The 14778-nt window shown below is 36.2% G+C and overlaps 1 protein-coding gene across 1 annotated transcript; it reads right to left on the bottom strand.

The window, feature by feature from the left end:
* On the bottom strand, nucleotides 1–5584 carry LOC107587600 (1,25-dihydroxyvitamin D(3) 24-hydroxylase, mitochondrial-like). The gene is made up of 9 exons (XM_016275445.1): nucleotides 5227–5584; nucleotides 4212–4402; nucleotides 4031–4124; nucleotides 3853–3946; nucleotides 3680–3771; nucleotides 3410–3521; nucleotides 2051–2196; nucleotides 1613–1779; nucleotides 1–294 (listed from the first exon to the last, which is right to left on the bottom strand). The coding sequence occupies exons 1-9, from the start codon at nucleotides 5464–5466 to the stop codon at nucleotides 138–140; spliced, it is 1293 nt and encodes a 430-aa protein (XP_016130931.1). The 5' UTR covers nucleotides 5467–5584; the 3' UTR covers nucleotides 1–137.
* Nucleotides 5585–14778: the final 9194 nt, after the last annotated feature.

Genomic DNA, 14778 nt, shown 5'->3' on the forward strand with positions numbered 1-14778 from the left:
AACATGTTAAATTCTATTGGAATCTATTGTGCCATCATGAGAGGAGCATTTTTGCTGCTAATTTATAGCTTTTGAAATCACTCTTATTTCAGTTAAGATGCTGTCTAAGAAGGGAGCTGTCAGTTAGACAGCAGACTTCAAGGTTGCTCACTAGGTTTTGAATCAGAGTTCATATAGGGGGCAGTAGTGAGGAGGTCTAATAATGAGATACTCACTCCTTTGGACAGAGTATAATCGCCCAGAACGGTGTCTTTGTCTAAGGTACGGCTGGTGAACGGCACAGACGGTGAAACTCTTCGGGGGGGAAAAAGACAACAATGAACCTCTCGCTTTTGAGAATTCCTGAAAATGTCCTCTTTCATTTTTTTGCATGCGTGAGAGCGTAAGCTGAAAGGTATGAGGCACGTTATGCTGCTAATGCAAGTCAAGGCTATAATCCCACAAATACACCATCAACATTCCCGGCACATGCTTCAGCATTATCCTGCTTTAATGTCCGTGTCTTCCTGTAATGCATGACTGTCGCCTGAAACATGAAAGCATATGAGGCATAAACATGCTTCCATGTGCTTTCGGGTTCCAGTCTGGACTATTATGTCAGCTGACTGGATCTGGGAACGTCCAGCCTAATTTAATGCCATTCTATTAGAAATTATTCATCTCATATGAACCTTAAAATAATCATTTTTCTTAGTTTGAAGAATATTGTAATAATCTAAAAAGAACCTTTGTGCACCATTTTGGAACTGGAAGGTTCCAAAAGGTACATTAAAGGTAGATTAAAGGTTCTTCATGGAATCATTGATTCCAATTAAAAAAAACTTTATTTTTAAGAGTGTAAGACTTTTCAGTTAACAGTTCTTAAAAGAACCATTTTCCTCATTTTTCACTTTTGCCCTCTTAAAAATAAAGGTTCTTTATTGACATTGATGAGTCAATGAAGAACCTCCAACATCCATGGAACCACTAAAGGTTCTTTATAGTAGAAAATGGTTGTTTAGATTATTGAAATGTTCTTCAGACTAAGAAAACTGTTTTTGTTGTTGTTAACTGTTCACTGAAAGGTTCTTTGGGGAACCCAAAATGGTGCTTCTATGACAATGCTGTGAAAACCTTCTTTTGGAACCTTCATTTTTCAGAGTGTTGAAGAACATTTTAATTATCTGAAGAACCTTTTTCCACTATAAAGAATATTTCTTGGAATGGAAAGATTCTACACTCTTAAAAATAAAGGTTATCCTTATTTGGCATTGATGGTTCCATGAAAAACCTTCAGCATGCATGGAACCTTTCCTTTCCACAAAATAAATAATGCTTCTTTTAAGAACTGCTCACTGAAGGGTTCTTTGGGTAACCCATAATGGTTCTTAAATGGCATTGATGCAAAACATTCTTTTGGAACCTTTATTTTTTAAAGGTTCTTCATGGAACCATCAATGCCAATAAAGAACAACCATTTTTGGTTCCCCAAAGAACTTTTCAATAAACAGATCCTTAAAGAACCATGTTTTTCTTAGTGTGGAGAGCATTTTAATAATCTAAGGAACGTTTTAAGAAAGAAAATAGTAAAATACTATTTCGGTTTTTCTACTATCTAGTATATTTTGCCCACCTCATGGACTCCTTCAGGCAGGCTTTGAGGTAGGGCATGTTCTTGATGTGCTCGGCACTCGGTGTTTCTCCTGCAGGCACCACATCCTGGATCTCCTTCAGAAGTTTAGCTTGGGAGCAGGGGTTACGTGAAAGGTTGAAAATAACCCACAACATGCTATTAGCTGTCTGCAAGAGGAAAACAAGAAGGATTTGTTTGGTCAGTCGGGCCACACTGTACAGCGCCCCATCAACTGAACGGCGCGCTATGCTTGCCCTGCCTCATTCTTCTGACTTATGTGCTTGATTGAGCTAAGCTGTGTGTTGTTCAATCTTAGCCTGGATAAGAGCAGAACAAAGACGAGTTAAATCAACTGTTTTTTTAGCTCACTCGCGTGTGACTCAAAAACAAGCTCGCTGAAATACAAGTTGGTTTGTGTGGGGTCATGAAAGTGCGTACCGTCTCCACTCCTCCGACCTGGAGTTCGGTTGTGGCGGCATACAGCTCCTTCTTGGTGAGGTGGCTCTGGTGGTAGATGTCGCAGAGAAAGTTTCCTGTGTTGTCGTTTGAGTGCCTCTTCAGATTCTTGTCAATATAAAGTTTTGCTGTTAAAACGATGGATTACTTGATTAGTTGGTGCTATTTTTGATAGTTTTGAAAGTTTTAAGACAGGACATTTTGAGTGTGTGCATGGTATTTGATGAAAATAGAAGTAAATCAAATTTTATTTTCTCAATATATTTACAATAAATGCATAATTTTATTTAAATACATTATATTTATATAGACACACTACCATTGGGGTTGATTTCATTTGTTTTTAAAAAGAACGCTGCACTTCATTAAAAATACGGTAAAAATGTTGTAATAATTGTGAATTATTACTGAAATTTAAAGTAAATGTTTTTTATTGTAATATGTTTTAAAATATAATGTATTCCTGTGATCAAAGCTGAATTTTCAGCATCATTACTCCAGTCTTCAGTGTCACGTAATCCTTCAGAAATCATTCTAATATGCTGATTTACTGCTCAAGAAACATTTCTGATTATTATCAATGTTTGAAATCTAAATGTAAAATAAATAAAAATGTATATGAACATTTCTACACACACACACACACACACACACACACACTTTAACTTACAAGTGATTTTTAACCTTAACTTTTATGTTCATATCTGTTTGTTTATGCAAAGCACTTTAAATCATCACTATTGTGCAACAAATGTATGCATCAATTGTAAAATGTTTTATATAAATAAACTTTGCACTAATTATATATATATTTCTTAATATTCAGCATTCAGTGTGTATACCTTGAATGCACTTTGGATAAAAGCATCTGCCAAGTGCATGAGTGTAAATATTCTATTCAATAACTTAAAAACTGTTAAGGTATTACCACTTTTGTCTTAATGGCCTACGTGTGGAACGCCCTACTTGTAGTCAGGTACAGCACGTGCTGCTGTTGTTTAGCTGCAGGGAAAGTGAAGTGTTTGTGAATGTGTGACAGGTGTTGCGAGTGAGCCGCTGCTAATGGAGCAACAGCAGCACAACAAACAGTGAGTAATTCAGCCTCATGTCCACATTCCTCCCTCCCTTCGCTCCTGCTGCTACAAATATTTGGCTGGATTCTCATGCACTTAGGTCACTGCGTTTACTACTGCGGTTTGCTCTCTCTCTTTCTTTCCTGCTGTGTGCACAGATCTGCTACGGCGGGTCGGAGCAGAAAGCCGTAAGTTCATGTGTCATCACCTGACTGGAAATGAATGCTTTATGGGTCACATGTCAACTGATTAAGGAGCTCTTTAGTACCTGTGCTAAAAATGCGGTCCCAGGCCGCTGTGTGATCTTGCCATGTTGTCGTATTGAAGGTCTTGTGGAGCTCCACGGGCGTCACCATCATCAGCCCAAAGGTGCTCATCATCTGAAAGTGAGAAAACACCATGTGGATCTGTTTTGGAACTATGAAACACTTTGCATCTTTGCATTGCATCGCATCAGAAGAGATTTGGATAAAGCTTATGCACTTTAGAGTGTTATTCACTGTTTGAACTAATTGCGTCAAAAAGATGGTCAATTTACCGTTTTTACTGACGTGATGAAATCCATGGCCTCCTGGCTGATATTGTCTTGCAAGAGTCCAAACCGTTTGTCATAAAGCACATAGCAAATAGCTAAAAGACCAAAAGAGAAAGAAATTTAATGCATTTCATTATAGCAAGTCAGTATGTGGCAACTGTGACATGAAAACTCACTTTCAAAGGACCACTTGTTCAGTTCAAAATACAAATCATCGATCTTCCCGTTGACTTGGGCTCTTCCGATCCTCTTTATCAAATCAGCTGAGACCTTTTCATAAAGCCAACATGCGGTCATTCATACAGTCTGTGCATATATGTGAATTATACTTGATATTTCTCAAGCAGAACTCACTTCATTGATTTTCCCGTCCAGTTTCATGACTTCAGTTGGTTTCATGAGTTTCTGCTGGAAAGCGCTGCGCACTCGCTGCCAGTCCTTTCCTTCCCTGCAAATGCATTCGTTTACATTGTAGAATATTATGAAATAACCAATAAAATCTCACATGCATTTGTAACTGAACTATAATATTTACAGTATGAGCAGCCCATAAGCCTCATCCCGCATGTCTCTGTAGGCTTTCCATGGTTTGATCTCCAGTCTCTGAGGATAGTTGCCCTCCTTCCTGTAAAGAGCCTCCAATAAACAGGGAGCCCCAATGTGAACCGACTCAAAAGAGCCCAGCTTCATCTGGAAGATCTTCCCAAACTTCTTATGGTAATTGATCTGAGGTTGAAAACAGAATAGCAGAGAAAACACCCTTAAAACTGAAGAAATGTACAGGAATGAACGAATAGCTAATGTCAATAAACAAAAAATGTCTCATTTAAATAAAATAACGTTTTATTTAAGCTATTATTAGGATAGTAATAGCTTATAAACATAAATAGAAAACAATTTCACTAAAATTACTAATTTAAGTTAAGCTTAATTAATAGTGTATATATCAATAAGAAAAATATTAATGAAAAGCACTCAAGAAATTATATTAAATCATGAATTTATTATAAAAACAAAATATGTCAACCACTACACATCAAAGTTGTTATAGTGTACATATAAAGAAGAAAATTATAAATGAAAAGCCTATATGACTGAAATCCATGACTAAAAAGCCTGAAATCATGCATTTATATTTTAATAACCATAAATACATGAATAAGATTCAATAAACTTTGTTAATTTGTTAACTTAGTTAATTTATAGTGTATATATATAAGAAAATTATAAATGAAAATCCAACATGAATTGAAATAAAATAATGCATTTAATATAATAATAATAATAATAATGTAAATCAAGGCACACTGTTATATGCTATACTGTATTTCATAGACAAAATGTAATTATGAAATTAACTTTAAAGTAATTATTCATATAAAGCTTTTTTTATTGGAGTAAATAAAAATAAATAGAAATGAGAAAGTTGATTTAAAATCATTAAAATAATTACGTTTTAAATAAATAAAAACTTAAAAAATGTTTTAATAATAATTATATATATATTATATATATTTTTGCATAATGTATAGCAATAAAGAGGTTCATACCAGCGCCTCATGTTGTCTTTTTAGACCTCCTTTCCGGAGCAGCTCGAAGAGGCTTCCGAACAGCGGCCAGTTGGTTGGTCCAGGGATGGAGTCGAGACTGTGTGCGCAGGGCGCGCTTCCCGCAGCATCCTTCGAGTCCAGCACGCAGACGGAGGATGTGGGCTTGCAGTGCTGAAGCCCCACAGACTTCTTCTTCAGCAGCTCCAGAATCTGAGGACCTTTCTGGATGTGCGCTCTCATCTTGACGAGTGCGTAAAACGGCGTGCGTAAAAGTGTTCGTGAAGTTTCTCTTAAATGCCACTATATATATATATACTCGCGGCTGTGTTTATCTCGGTCGGACGCGGCGACCAATCAGGAATCGTGTGTGAAAGTCGAGCCCACCATTCATTTATGGATCCGCTTAGGTGAGGACCGCATGACCCCACATAGACCGAGGAAGTGCCCTCAAACGCGCTTTATTAAATAAACATAAAGGAGGTAACGCGGTTCGCTTTGAGCTGCCCTCAACTCCTCTCTCTGAGTCAACACGGAGACCACGAGACGCCACGACGCGCAAATATTTGCACAATAGCTCCTGTGCGCACTCGTGGCCAAAGGCGATCGGCAATCGCGGTTGTTTGTACAATATTTGCGATGGAGCTCCAGAACATGTCAGCGTGGAATTTCATTGATGAGATCTCACATATCATCATCATTACGCATCGCTATGCATAAGTGCAGCACCTGATTCATAGTGAACTTATCTTTGAAAAGAAACTCTTCTAAAAGCGTTTTGCATTGAGATAACATATTCAATGACAGTACTGACAATAAATATATCAGGCAAGCTGTATGTTTGTCTATAAGCATCACATTTTTAGATTAAACTTTGCATAAGAGGAAGTGTATGTCTAAATGATCCTGCAGTGTGACAAGCTAAAGTATACAAATATTAAGTATTTAATTAATTAATTTGATGTCAGGAAGACATGCATTTTTTTGGCATTGAAATAATGCTAATTTATTATGGTTTCACAGTATTGTCTAATAAAAATACCAGTTATGTAACATGTATGTATATCCATGAACATCAAGGTTTTATATTACAAAGTTGCACGTGAGTACACTGTAAAAAATACTGATTATTGGAATATGTTTTACAAGGAAATATTGTTTCAGTTTTTCTAATTCAAAATTCAGTGTTACTTGCCATTTCTTTATAATTATTTGTGAATTTTATTAGCAATTTCTGAGTGAAAATTGTTTCATGTCCGATATTTTTTCCAAAGTGCATATTCACACTGTATTCTTTTTCTTCTCTTTTAAAGTTGCAATTAAAACAAGGGCTATTTTAGTTTTTTTTTTTTAATTATTATTATTATTTCAAATTTTCAAATTTAATTCAGTGCCATTCAGTTACTTGCTGGTTCTTTGTTATTATTTGTGAAATTTACTAGCAATTTGAGAATAAAAATGTTTCAAAGTAAATCGTCCATTTATTCCAGTGCATATATATATATATATATGCACTGTGTGTGTGTATCATTTATAATTATTATATATATAATTTGTGGCATTTAAAAATATTTGCTATTTTAAAATCAATGTATTAAAGTACAAATATTAAGTATTCAATGAATGTAATGTCATGAAGATGGCATGCATAATAATTATAGAACAATAAAAAAGGAATTTAGGTGAATTATCTCCCACTGCACAACAGCTGAAATTGCATGTAAAACAGCATGTAAACTACATTTTAACTATCATATTTGGCTGCAAAGTGCGTTTAGCATTGGACTTTTCTGTACGGGTTGTTTAGCTGGACCATGTTGATAATGTGTGTATCATACGACCCATGAGCATGAGGTTTGGCTATAAAATTAGCCGGGTAAGCATGTTGTCCAGTACCCAATGTGCAATGTTACATCTGAACTCAAGCCCCTCTGGTAATCCCACGCTCATGACATAGTGTAGTTTTACCAAAGTAGAGAAATGCGGTACAGTAAACATGTTGACTCATAGCATACACAGGTCTTGTTTAAATAACCTTGAACCCTCTGCAGTGCTTGCTGTGCTGCGGTAGTATTTAACAACACTGTGTCCATAAACACACACCACACAGAGAACAGAGTCATCCGGACTGGGTTTACTAGTGAGACACGTTCTCAGAACGTTCTCTCAAAGTTATGAACAAACACTCTTCCAGTAACATAAATAGAATGTTCCTTATAGGTTATCATTACGTTCTTAAAATGTTAGCACAAAAACATTTTTTTGTTGGATGTTCGTTCGTCTAAGATGGTTTAGAGAACATTCAGACGTAATTCCCGTAATGTTTGCTCAATAATTGCTTTTATGTTGTACATTTTTATTACCATCTTATATTACATAGTATATTAGATCAAATAATTTAAATAAAAAAACCCCATTAAATTAAATAAAAAAAATAAATAAAACATTTGATTTAGGTTCATAACCCATCTTGTTGCCATTATTTCTATATATATTCTAGGTCTCTCTTCATTTTTTCACTCTCTTATTAAAATGTTCCAAACAAAACTTTTTTCTAAGGAATTGTATTTTAAATGATAATAATTTCCTCGTTTTTATTTGTCCTCATTCATTATGCATTGCTTTTATGTTGTACATTTTTATTACCATCTTATATTACATAGTATATTAGATCAAATTATTTAAATAAATAAAAAAACATTGAATTAAATAAATAAAAACATTTGATTTAGGTTCATAACCCATCTTGTTGCCATTATTTCTATATATATTCTAGGTCTCTCTTCATTTTTTCACTCTCTTATTAAAATGTTCCAAACAAAACTTTTTTCTAAGGAATTGTATTTTAAACGATAATAATTTCCTCGTTTTTATTTGTCCTCTTTCATTATTGCTTGTATTTTGTGCCTTTAAATGAGTCAGTTCCTTGATGACATCATCCTCCAGGAAGTGACATCATTATGGAGGGAATTACTCACATTAGTGAGTTCTAGCGATGGATTTAATGAATACTTTGTTGATCTGTGCTAGTATGATTATATCTGAAGCAGATGTTTGTTTTCATATGTTTGTACTGCATAACAGAAATGACTCAGAACTGGTTGCTGGTTAACAGTGGAGACGTTTGGACTAGAATCAGTGAAGCGAGTAGCAGGCGTTTATAGTGACAGGAAACTCAAGATGGTGGATGTCGTTAGGCCTTGCTTTTGTTTAGAACTAACCCTCATAAACAAACCTATAAACATACTGACAATAACATGCAATAAAACTTTAACTCTTGTTAACTTTAATGCACTAAATTGACTATAAGAATGTAATATCAGCTGGTCCTCAGGTTATTCCAGAACACATGGGTGGTCGTTTTTTGGCAAAAACAAGGTTTTAGTGCTTTTGACAGAACCACAGCCATGCAAGGACTTAAAACCCTCAACACTGACAATAACATGCAATAAAACTTTAACTCTTGTTAACTTTAATGCACTAAATTGACTATAAGAATGTAATATCAGCTGGTCCTCAGGTTATTCCAGAACACATGGGTGGTCGTTTTTTTGGCAAAAACAAGGTATTAGTGCTTTTGACAGAACCACAGCCATGCAAGGACTTAAAACCCTCAACTTGTTTTTGGCTATTTGGCAGTACAAGGCTGTGGAATATTGTGGTTGATGCAAGATGGATGAGTCGAGAGACTTCGGCTACAGCATGAAGAAGAGCAGAGGAACAGTTTATAGCTCATGATGTGATGTTTAAATATTCCTCAGAAGAAAACAGTTACACACAAGTCAGTAGTACAGAGCTATAAAATGAATGCAGAGAGCAGCTTAGAACATTTAGGAAGAATGTGATGAGAAAAGTTTGAGATTTCTTACTACTTTACTGCAGAAGTTTGAAATCAGAAACTCTCAGGAGAAACATCTGAGAAGCGAGGAACTTAGTCCAAAGTTCATTTGCTCTCCATTCAGTGTCTTTGCTTTCTAAGAGAAACACTTGAGATGTTAAAGAGGTCTCATTTCTGGTGTCTTTCTCGTAAGATGTAGTACATTAAATTGTTTTTGAACATTGTACCAGAATCAGAAAGAGATTTATTGCCAAGTGACAAGACACAGATAACAAAATAAAAATAATTGAGTACTTGTACTTGGTAAACAAACTGTTTTGATGTCGTAATCTTGAGTCAAGAGGATAAACACAAACCCTTTAAAACCACCGGTGGCTCACTGCCATGAGAACTAGTGAGTTGATTACGTGGGTTAAGAGTCTCCCAAAAAACAAAGCCAGATTTATGTTTCTTAACCCTCCGATGCACAACATCACTTAGTTGAACAGAAAGCCATTTTTAACCATTCAGGATGTGATGTTATACAATGTTGTACAATAAAAACCAATGAGGTGTCTTGCTTTTGAGCTTTTCCCACAATTTTATATATAGCTGTCCTCTTTATAAGTGGTGCCCCAAAAAAATCTAGTAGTTTATCATCATGTCTGTGGAAGGCTAGTAATTTTAACAGGCAAACTCTCTCTCTCTCTCTATGTATGTATGTATGTATGTATATATATCCGGTTAAATTAAATATCCAGTAATCCTCTATTGACCAGTGTTGAAGAATAAATAATATATTGTGCATGCCTAAAAAAGAGAGAAGCTTGTCTATGTCATGCCCAGACTTCCTGTTTCAATAGGAAATGCCCACACAGGACAGAAAACTGTGCTTATCGACTTATTTCAAGAGGCTTTCATGTGTAACAGTGGTATCGATTAAAATATGTCCCACTTACAACAATGTGCACCTTTGTGCTTACTGTTGCTTTTTCAGTTCTGCTTTGCAGTTGTCTGTTTCTGAGATTGTGAAATTGTTTATTGTTAAGTAGTACATAGCGGCTTTCCACAGTGCAATAAGCATCAAGGAAGATTAAGAGGTTGGCGCAAAACGGGGAAAGAGAGCCAGAGGGAAAAAATGCAGGAATCGAGTGACTTGTGCAGCTCAACCTAATCAAGAACACACTCCACCCTTCTGTTTTAATGCAACTCAGCAAGCCACTAGGTGCTCTAAGCATTTACAAAGCACAGTGAGCTAGCAAGCCATTAGCAATGCCATAGGCCTACAATGGCTGCCCTCGCTCACTGCCTACAAGCATGCAGTTGCATTTTAAAAGCTTGCTGTGCTGAATTCAGTGGGGTGCAGAGAAAAACAAAAGAATAGTTCTTTACTTAGCGGTTGAATTATTTCTTTTAGTCGGGATTCATTAAATCTGCTTAGGTGGGGGAAACATAATCGTGCAACTTTTTGCTGAAACAAACATGCACAGAGAACAGAAACAAACAGTGCTTGTGGCTGGGGTTATCGGCTTAGCTAGGTGCTGGTGCAGACATTTTTGCTCATTTGTTTTCTCTGTCTCTCTCACTTTCTTCCCCTCCCCCTCTTTTTGCCGATTCTCTCTCCCACCCCGGCTGGTCATTTGTGTCCAGAGTAGTTCTGTCAGGGCTGAGAGGGGCCCTGGTAATGGATTGCCTCTGCTATCAATTATTAACTGTAACAAATAAGAGAAAACCTTTTGCAATATTAATGTGCTTCACTCCTACCCAATATAGCTTTTCAATAGTGATGGACTGAAATTAAAATTCTTGTTTGAAATCAAAAATTCTGGACACACTGGGCTGAAAACCAAAACTGAAAATGCTAATTTGGAATTAGCTTTTGTTTTGAATGACTTGCAAAACAAGAGATTATGTTGTTTCTTTGACACTATTATAATGTGCATACATTAATATTACACATAATTTGCCAAAAGAATGGTATGTTTAGTAACAGAAGCTTCTCTGCCTTGGAAGATGATTCCTCTTTTTGGTGCGTTGCATTTGACGTTGCATTGAAAAGCCTCACAGCTATGTATGTATGTATGTATGTATTTAAATGGTGTAGTTATTTGATCAACCTTATTCAATTGCCTTACCATATAATATTATATTTTAGACAATATATAATATATTAAGACGATATGTAACTTTTTTTTATTTTTAAGCTTTATTTATTTTTTGCTATCTACAACACCTACCAGTTTCTGTCTTACTTTTATTTATTTATTTAAATGATCCCAGGGTTGTTTAAAAGTAAAAAGAAACATTTTTTTTCTTTGTGAACCATTAATTCATGTATCAAATTTAAATGTTTCTGAGCTTAGTTTTGAATCGTTAAACTCTTTTCTTGTTATTCATTTACATATAAATTGTACTTATATTAGTAATGGTGTCTCACAGGCCGATGATTTAGAGGTTAAATGATTGGTTGCAACAAACTTTATGAGAACACATTTCACTTGTTTTTTTTTTCTTTAGACTATAAACAACTCAAAAGATTTAAGTCAGATACACCAAAAATCAGATTTCTAAACAAAGTCTATGCAGTCAAAACTCATAATCCCGAGCAGATGCACAGAGCCAGTGAACTGCCTGACTCACAGGTGATGAAACCCCTCGTCCCCAATGACCCCGACCAAGCTACTTAAAGCCTCGGGTAAATTTGCTGAAGCTCTTGACCTTAGATACTGTGTCCCACAGGGCGCATAAACTCTATCTATGGTGCAGAGCCTTTCGGAAACAAGCAGAAATCCAGCTGGCCTTATCTTATCATGCTATGAGTAAGCAAACAGGAGCACAGAAAATGTCAGCCTGCACATCACCTGAGAACTCGAGCGCTCACCTATTGATCAGTTTGATTAAATTAATTGTAGATTCTTTATTGCACCTTCTTTTCCAGCCATTTGATGACTTTGTCTTCCATAGAGCTTCCTAAGAGTTTTTCTACTGCTAATGAATCTGCATTGTGCATTTGCACATGCTGTCTGTGTTGTTTTAGCACTTGATTCACTAAAGGAATTATGCAGATCCGCTACAAAATCAGTGGTAGCAACATGAACAGAGTAAATCCGTCCAGACGATGAGCAATAAAACTTTCAGACTGGGATCTTGAGGTTGTTTTACGGAAGGTTAAAAACATTCCCATAAATCTGGCTGCAATTACCGCTGCCTTGATGACCAGAGCATGTCCACAACCAGCCCTTTTAAAATGATTCATAGCCAATGAAATCAAAATTGGAATTTCATGGAACTCCAGTATTCTGAACTTCTGGACTGTTGACTGAATTCAATCCATAATGTTTAAATGACAGTACCATTGTCCTCTATGACTTTAAACTATCAATTGGATAAAGTAAATTGCACTTTATTTTACTATGCATTTACAGTAAGAAATACATATTTCAATAACTTTGAGTGTACTCAATGGTTGCTAGGGTTAGTTGCCACAGTATATGGTCGCTAAGGTATTCTGTGTTGTTGCTAGGGAGTTTTTATGCAGCCTTAGATCTTAATAAAAGGTTTAATGCCTCTTATCTGTCTGTTTCTCTGTCTATCCATCCATCCGTTTCTTTGTCTATCTATCTATACATTTATCTATATAACTGTCCATCTGTCCATCCATCTATCTATCTGTCATCCATCCATCCGTCCATCATCTATCCATCTGTCTATCGGGTACCTTGATTATTCAGTTTCTAGATGGCTTGTAGCGTCACTTCACTGGTTGCCAGGGCATTGCTATGCAGTTTTTAGGGTGTTTTGAGTAGTTGCTGGGGTATTTTCGGGGGTTATTTACTCACTCAAGTCAATCTGTTTCTATCAAGACAAAACATAGAAGAAAACATAGACATTGCTCGTATTGCAGGGACTACCATCACTGAGCCTCAGCGCTATTTATAATGCTTTCAGCACCCAACAGATGCAGGAAATGTATTACAGCCACATGTCTCCAGCAAGGAACATTAACCTTTTGGGACGGCCGTGTCATAAAGTCTTCCAAATGTTTAGGAAGAACTCCCGCTACCCATTTCCGATGTTCCTCAGAAGTGACTCAGTGTTATTATGAGCTCATCACTGCTTGTTATGATGAGTGTTGTATAAGTGACAAGCCAAAGCAATAGCTGACAGTCCTTCACTGTGAGTGCCTAATATTTCTTGATGTTTGGCCAGCATCTATCTACTGGTGGATTCAAATCCCTCAGCTCTCACTTAAGCCTTTAATATAAGTAATTTTTTATAAATATTAAAAATGTAGCAAATGTCTGTGCATGCTGTCCAAGAATGCTGTTTAGAAAAGGTGCTGTCACATTAAAGTTATAAATATGACTGGTTACAAATTGGATACATAGTATCACGTCCTAACTGATGGAATGGTCTACTGATATATTGATTGCAAAGGCATTGCTATGCAGTTGCTAGTGTGTTCCAATGACTCTGGTGTGTTCTAAATAGTTTTTAGTTTATTTCACAATGTACTGTTGGTTGCTAGGTTTTTGATGGGTGGTTGCTATGTGGTATACAGTTGCTAGTGTGTGCTGAATAGTTTTTAGTGCATTTCAGTTTTTGTTGCATTGACATGTGATTTTCTAGTTTAGGGCTACTAGAGCTTTGATATGTGGTTGCTAGAGCATTGCGATGAGGTTGCTGGGGTGTTCTAAATAGTTTTTAGTATATTTCAGTTTTTAATTGCATTGGTATGTAATTTACTATAGGGCTACTAGAGCTTTGATAGGTGGTTACTAGGGAGTTCTAAATAGATTTTAGTGTATTTCAGAATGCGCTTTTTGTTGCTAGAGCATTGCTATGTAGTATACAGTTGCTAGGGTGTGTGGAATGGGTTTTAAGTTCATTGCTATGAGCTTGCAGATATACTCTGGTGGTTTTTAATTCGTTACTATGGAATTTACTAGGCTAGGGTCAGTTTTATAGTTGGTTGCTAGGGTGTGCAGAATTAACTTTAAGTTCATTGCTATATGCTTGCAAATGTGCTCTGGTGGTTTTTAATTCATTGCTATGGGATTTACTAGGTTAGGATTAGTTCATTGCTACAGTATATGCATACAAATGTGTTATGGCTGTTTTCCCATTGCACTGGTATGGGGTTTATTAGGTTAGGGTAACTAGAGCGTCAATGTGTGGTTGCTAGGGTGTTGATATGCAGTTTCTAGGACGTGTGAAATGGGCTTTAAGTGCATTGCAATGCAGTTGCAAATGTATTCTGGCTGTTTTTATTGAATTGGTATATGATTTCCTGGGTTATTGTTACTAGGGCTTGATAGGTGGTTGTTAGGGCGTTGTTTTGCCGTTGCTAGTGTGTTCTAAATATTTTTTAGTGTATTTCAGAGTGTACTTTTGGTTGCTAGGTGTTTGATAGGTGGTTGCTAGGGCATTGTTATATAGTATACATTTGCTAGATTGTGTGGAATGGATTTTAAGTTCATTGCTAGGCATTTGCAGATGTGTTCTGGCTGTTTTATTGCATTGCTGTGTGGCTTACTAGGTTAGGGTTACTAGAGCTTTGTGTAGGTGGTTGCTAGGGTGTTGCTATGCTGTATGCAATTGCTAAGGTGAGCAGAATGGATTTTAAGTTCATTGCTATGCACTTGTAAATGTGTTCTGGCTGTTTTTTTATTGCATTATATATAGGATTTATCACGTTACTGTTTTTAGAGCTTTAGGTGGTTTCTACGGTGTTGCTA

The sequence above is a fragment of the Sinocyclocheilus grahami genome, unplaced genomic scaffold (assembly GCF_001515645.1).
Source record: "Sinocyclocheilus grahami isolate Dianchi unplaced genomic scaffold, SAMN03320097.WGS_v1.1 scaffold94.1, whole genome shotgun sequence".
In the NCBI taxonomy this organism is placed as follows: Eukaryota; Metazoa; Chordata; class Actinopteri; order Cypriniformes; family Cyprinidae; genus Sinocyclocheilus; species Sinocyclocheilus grahami.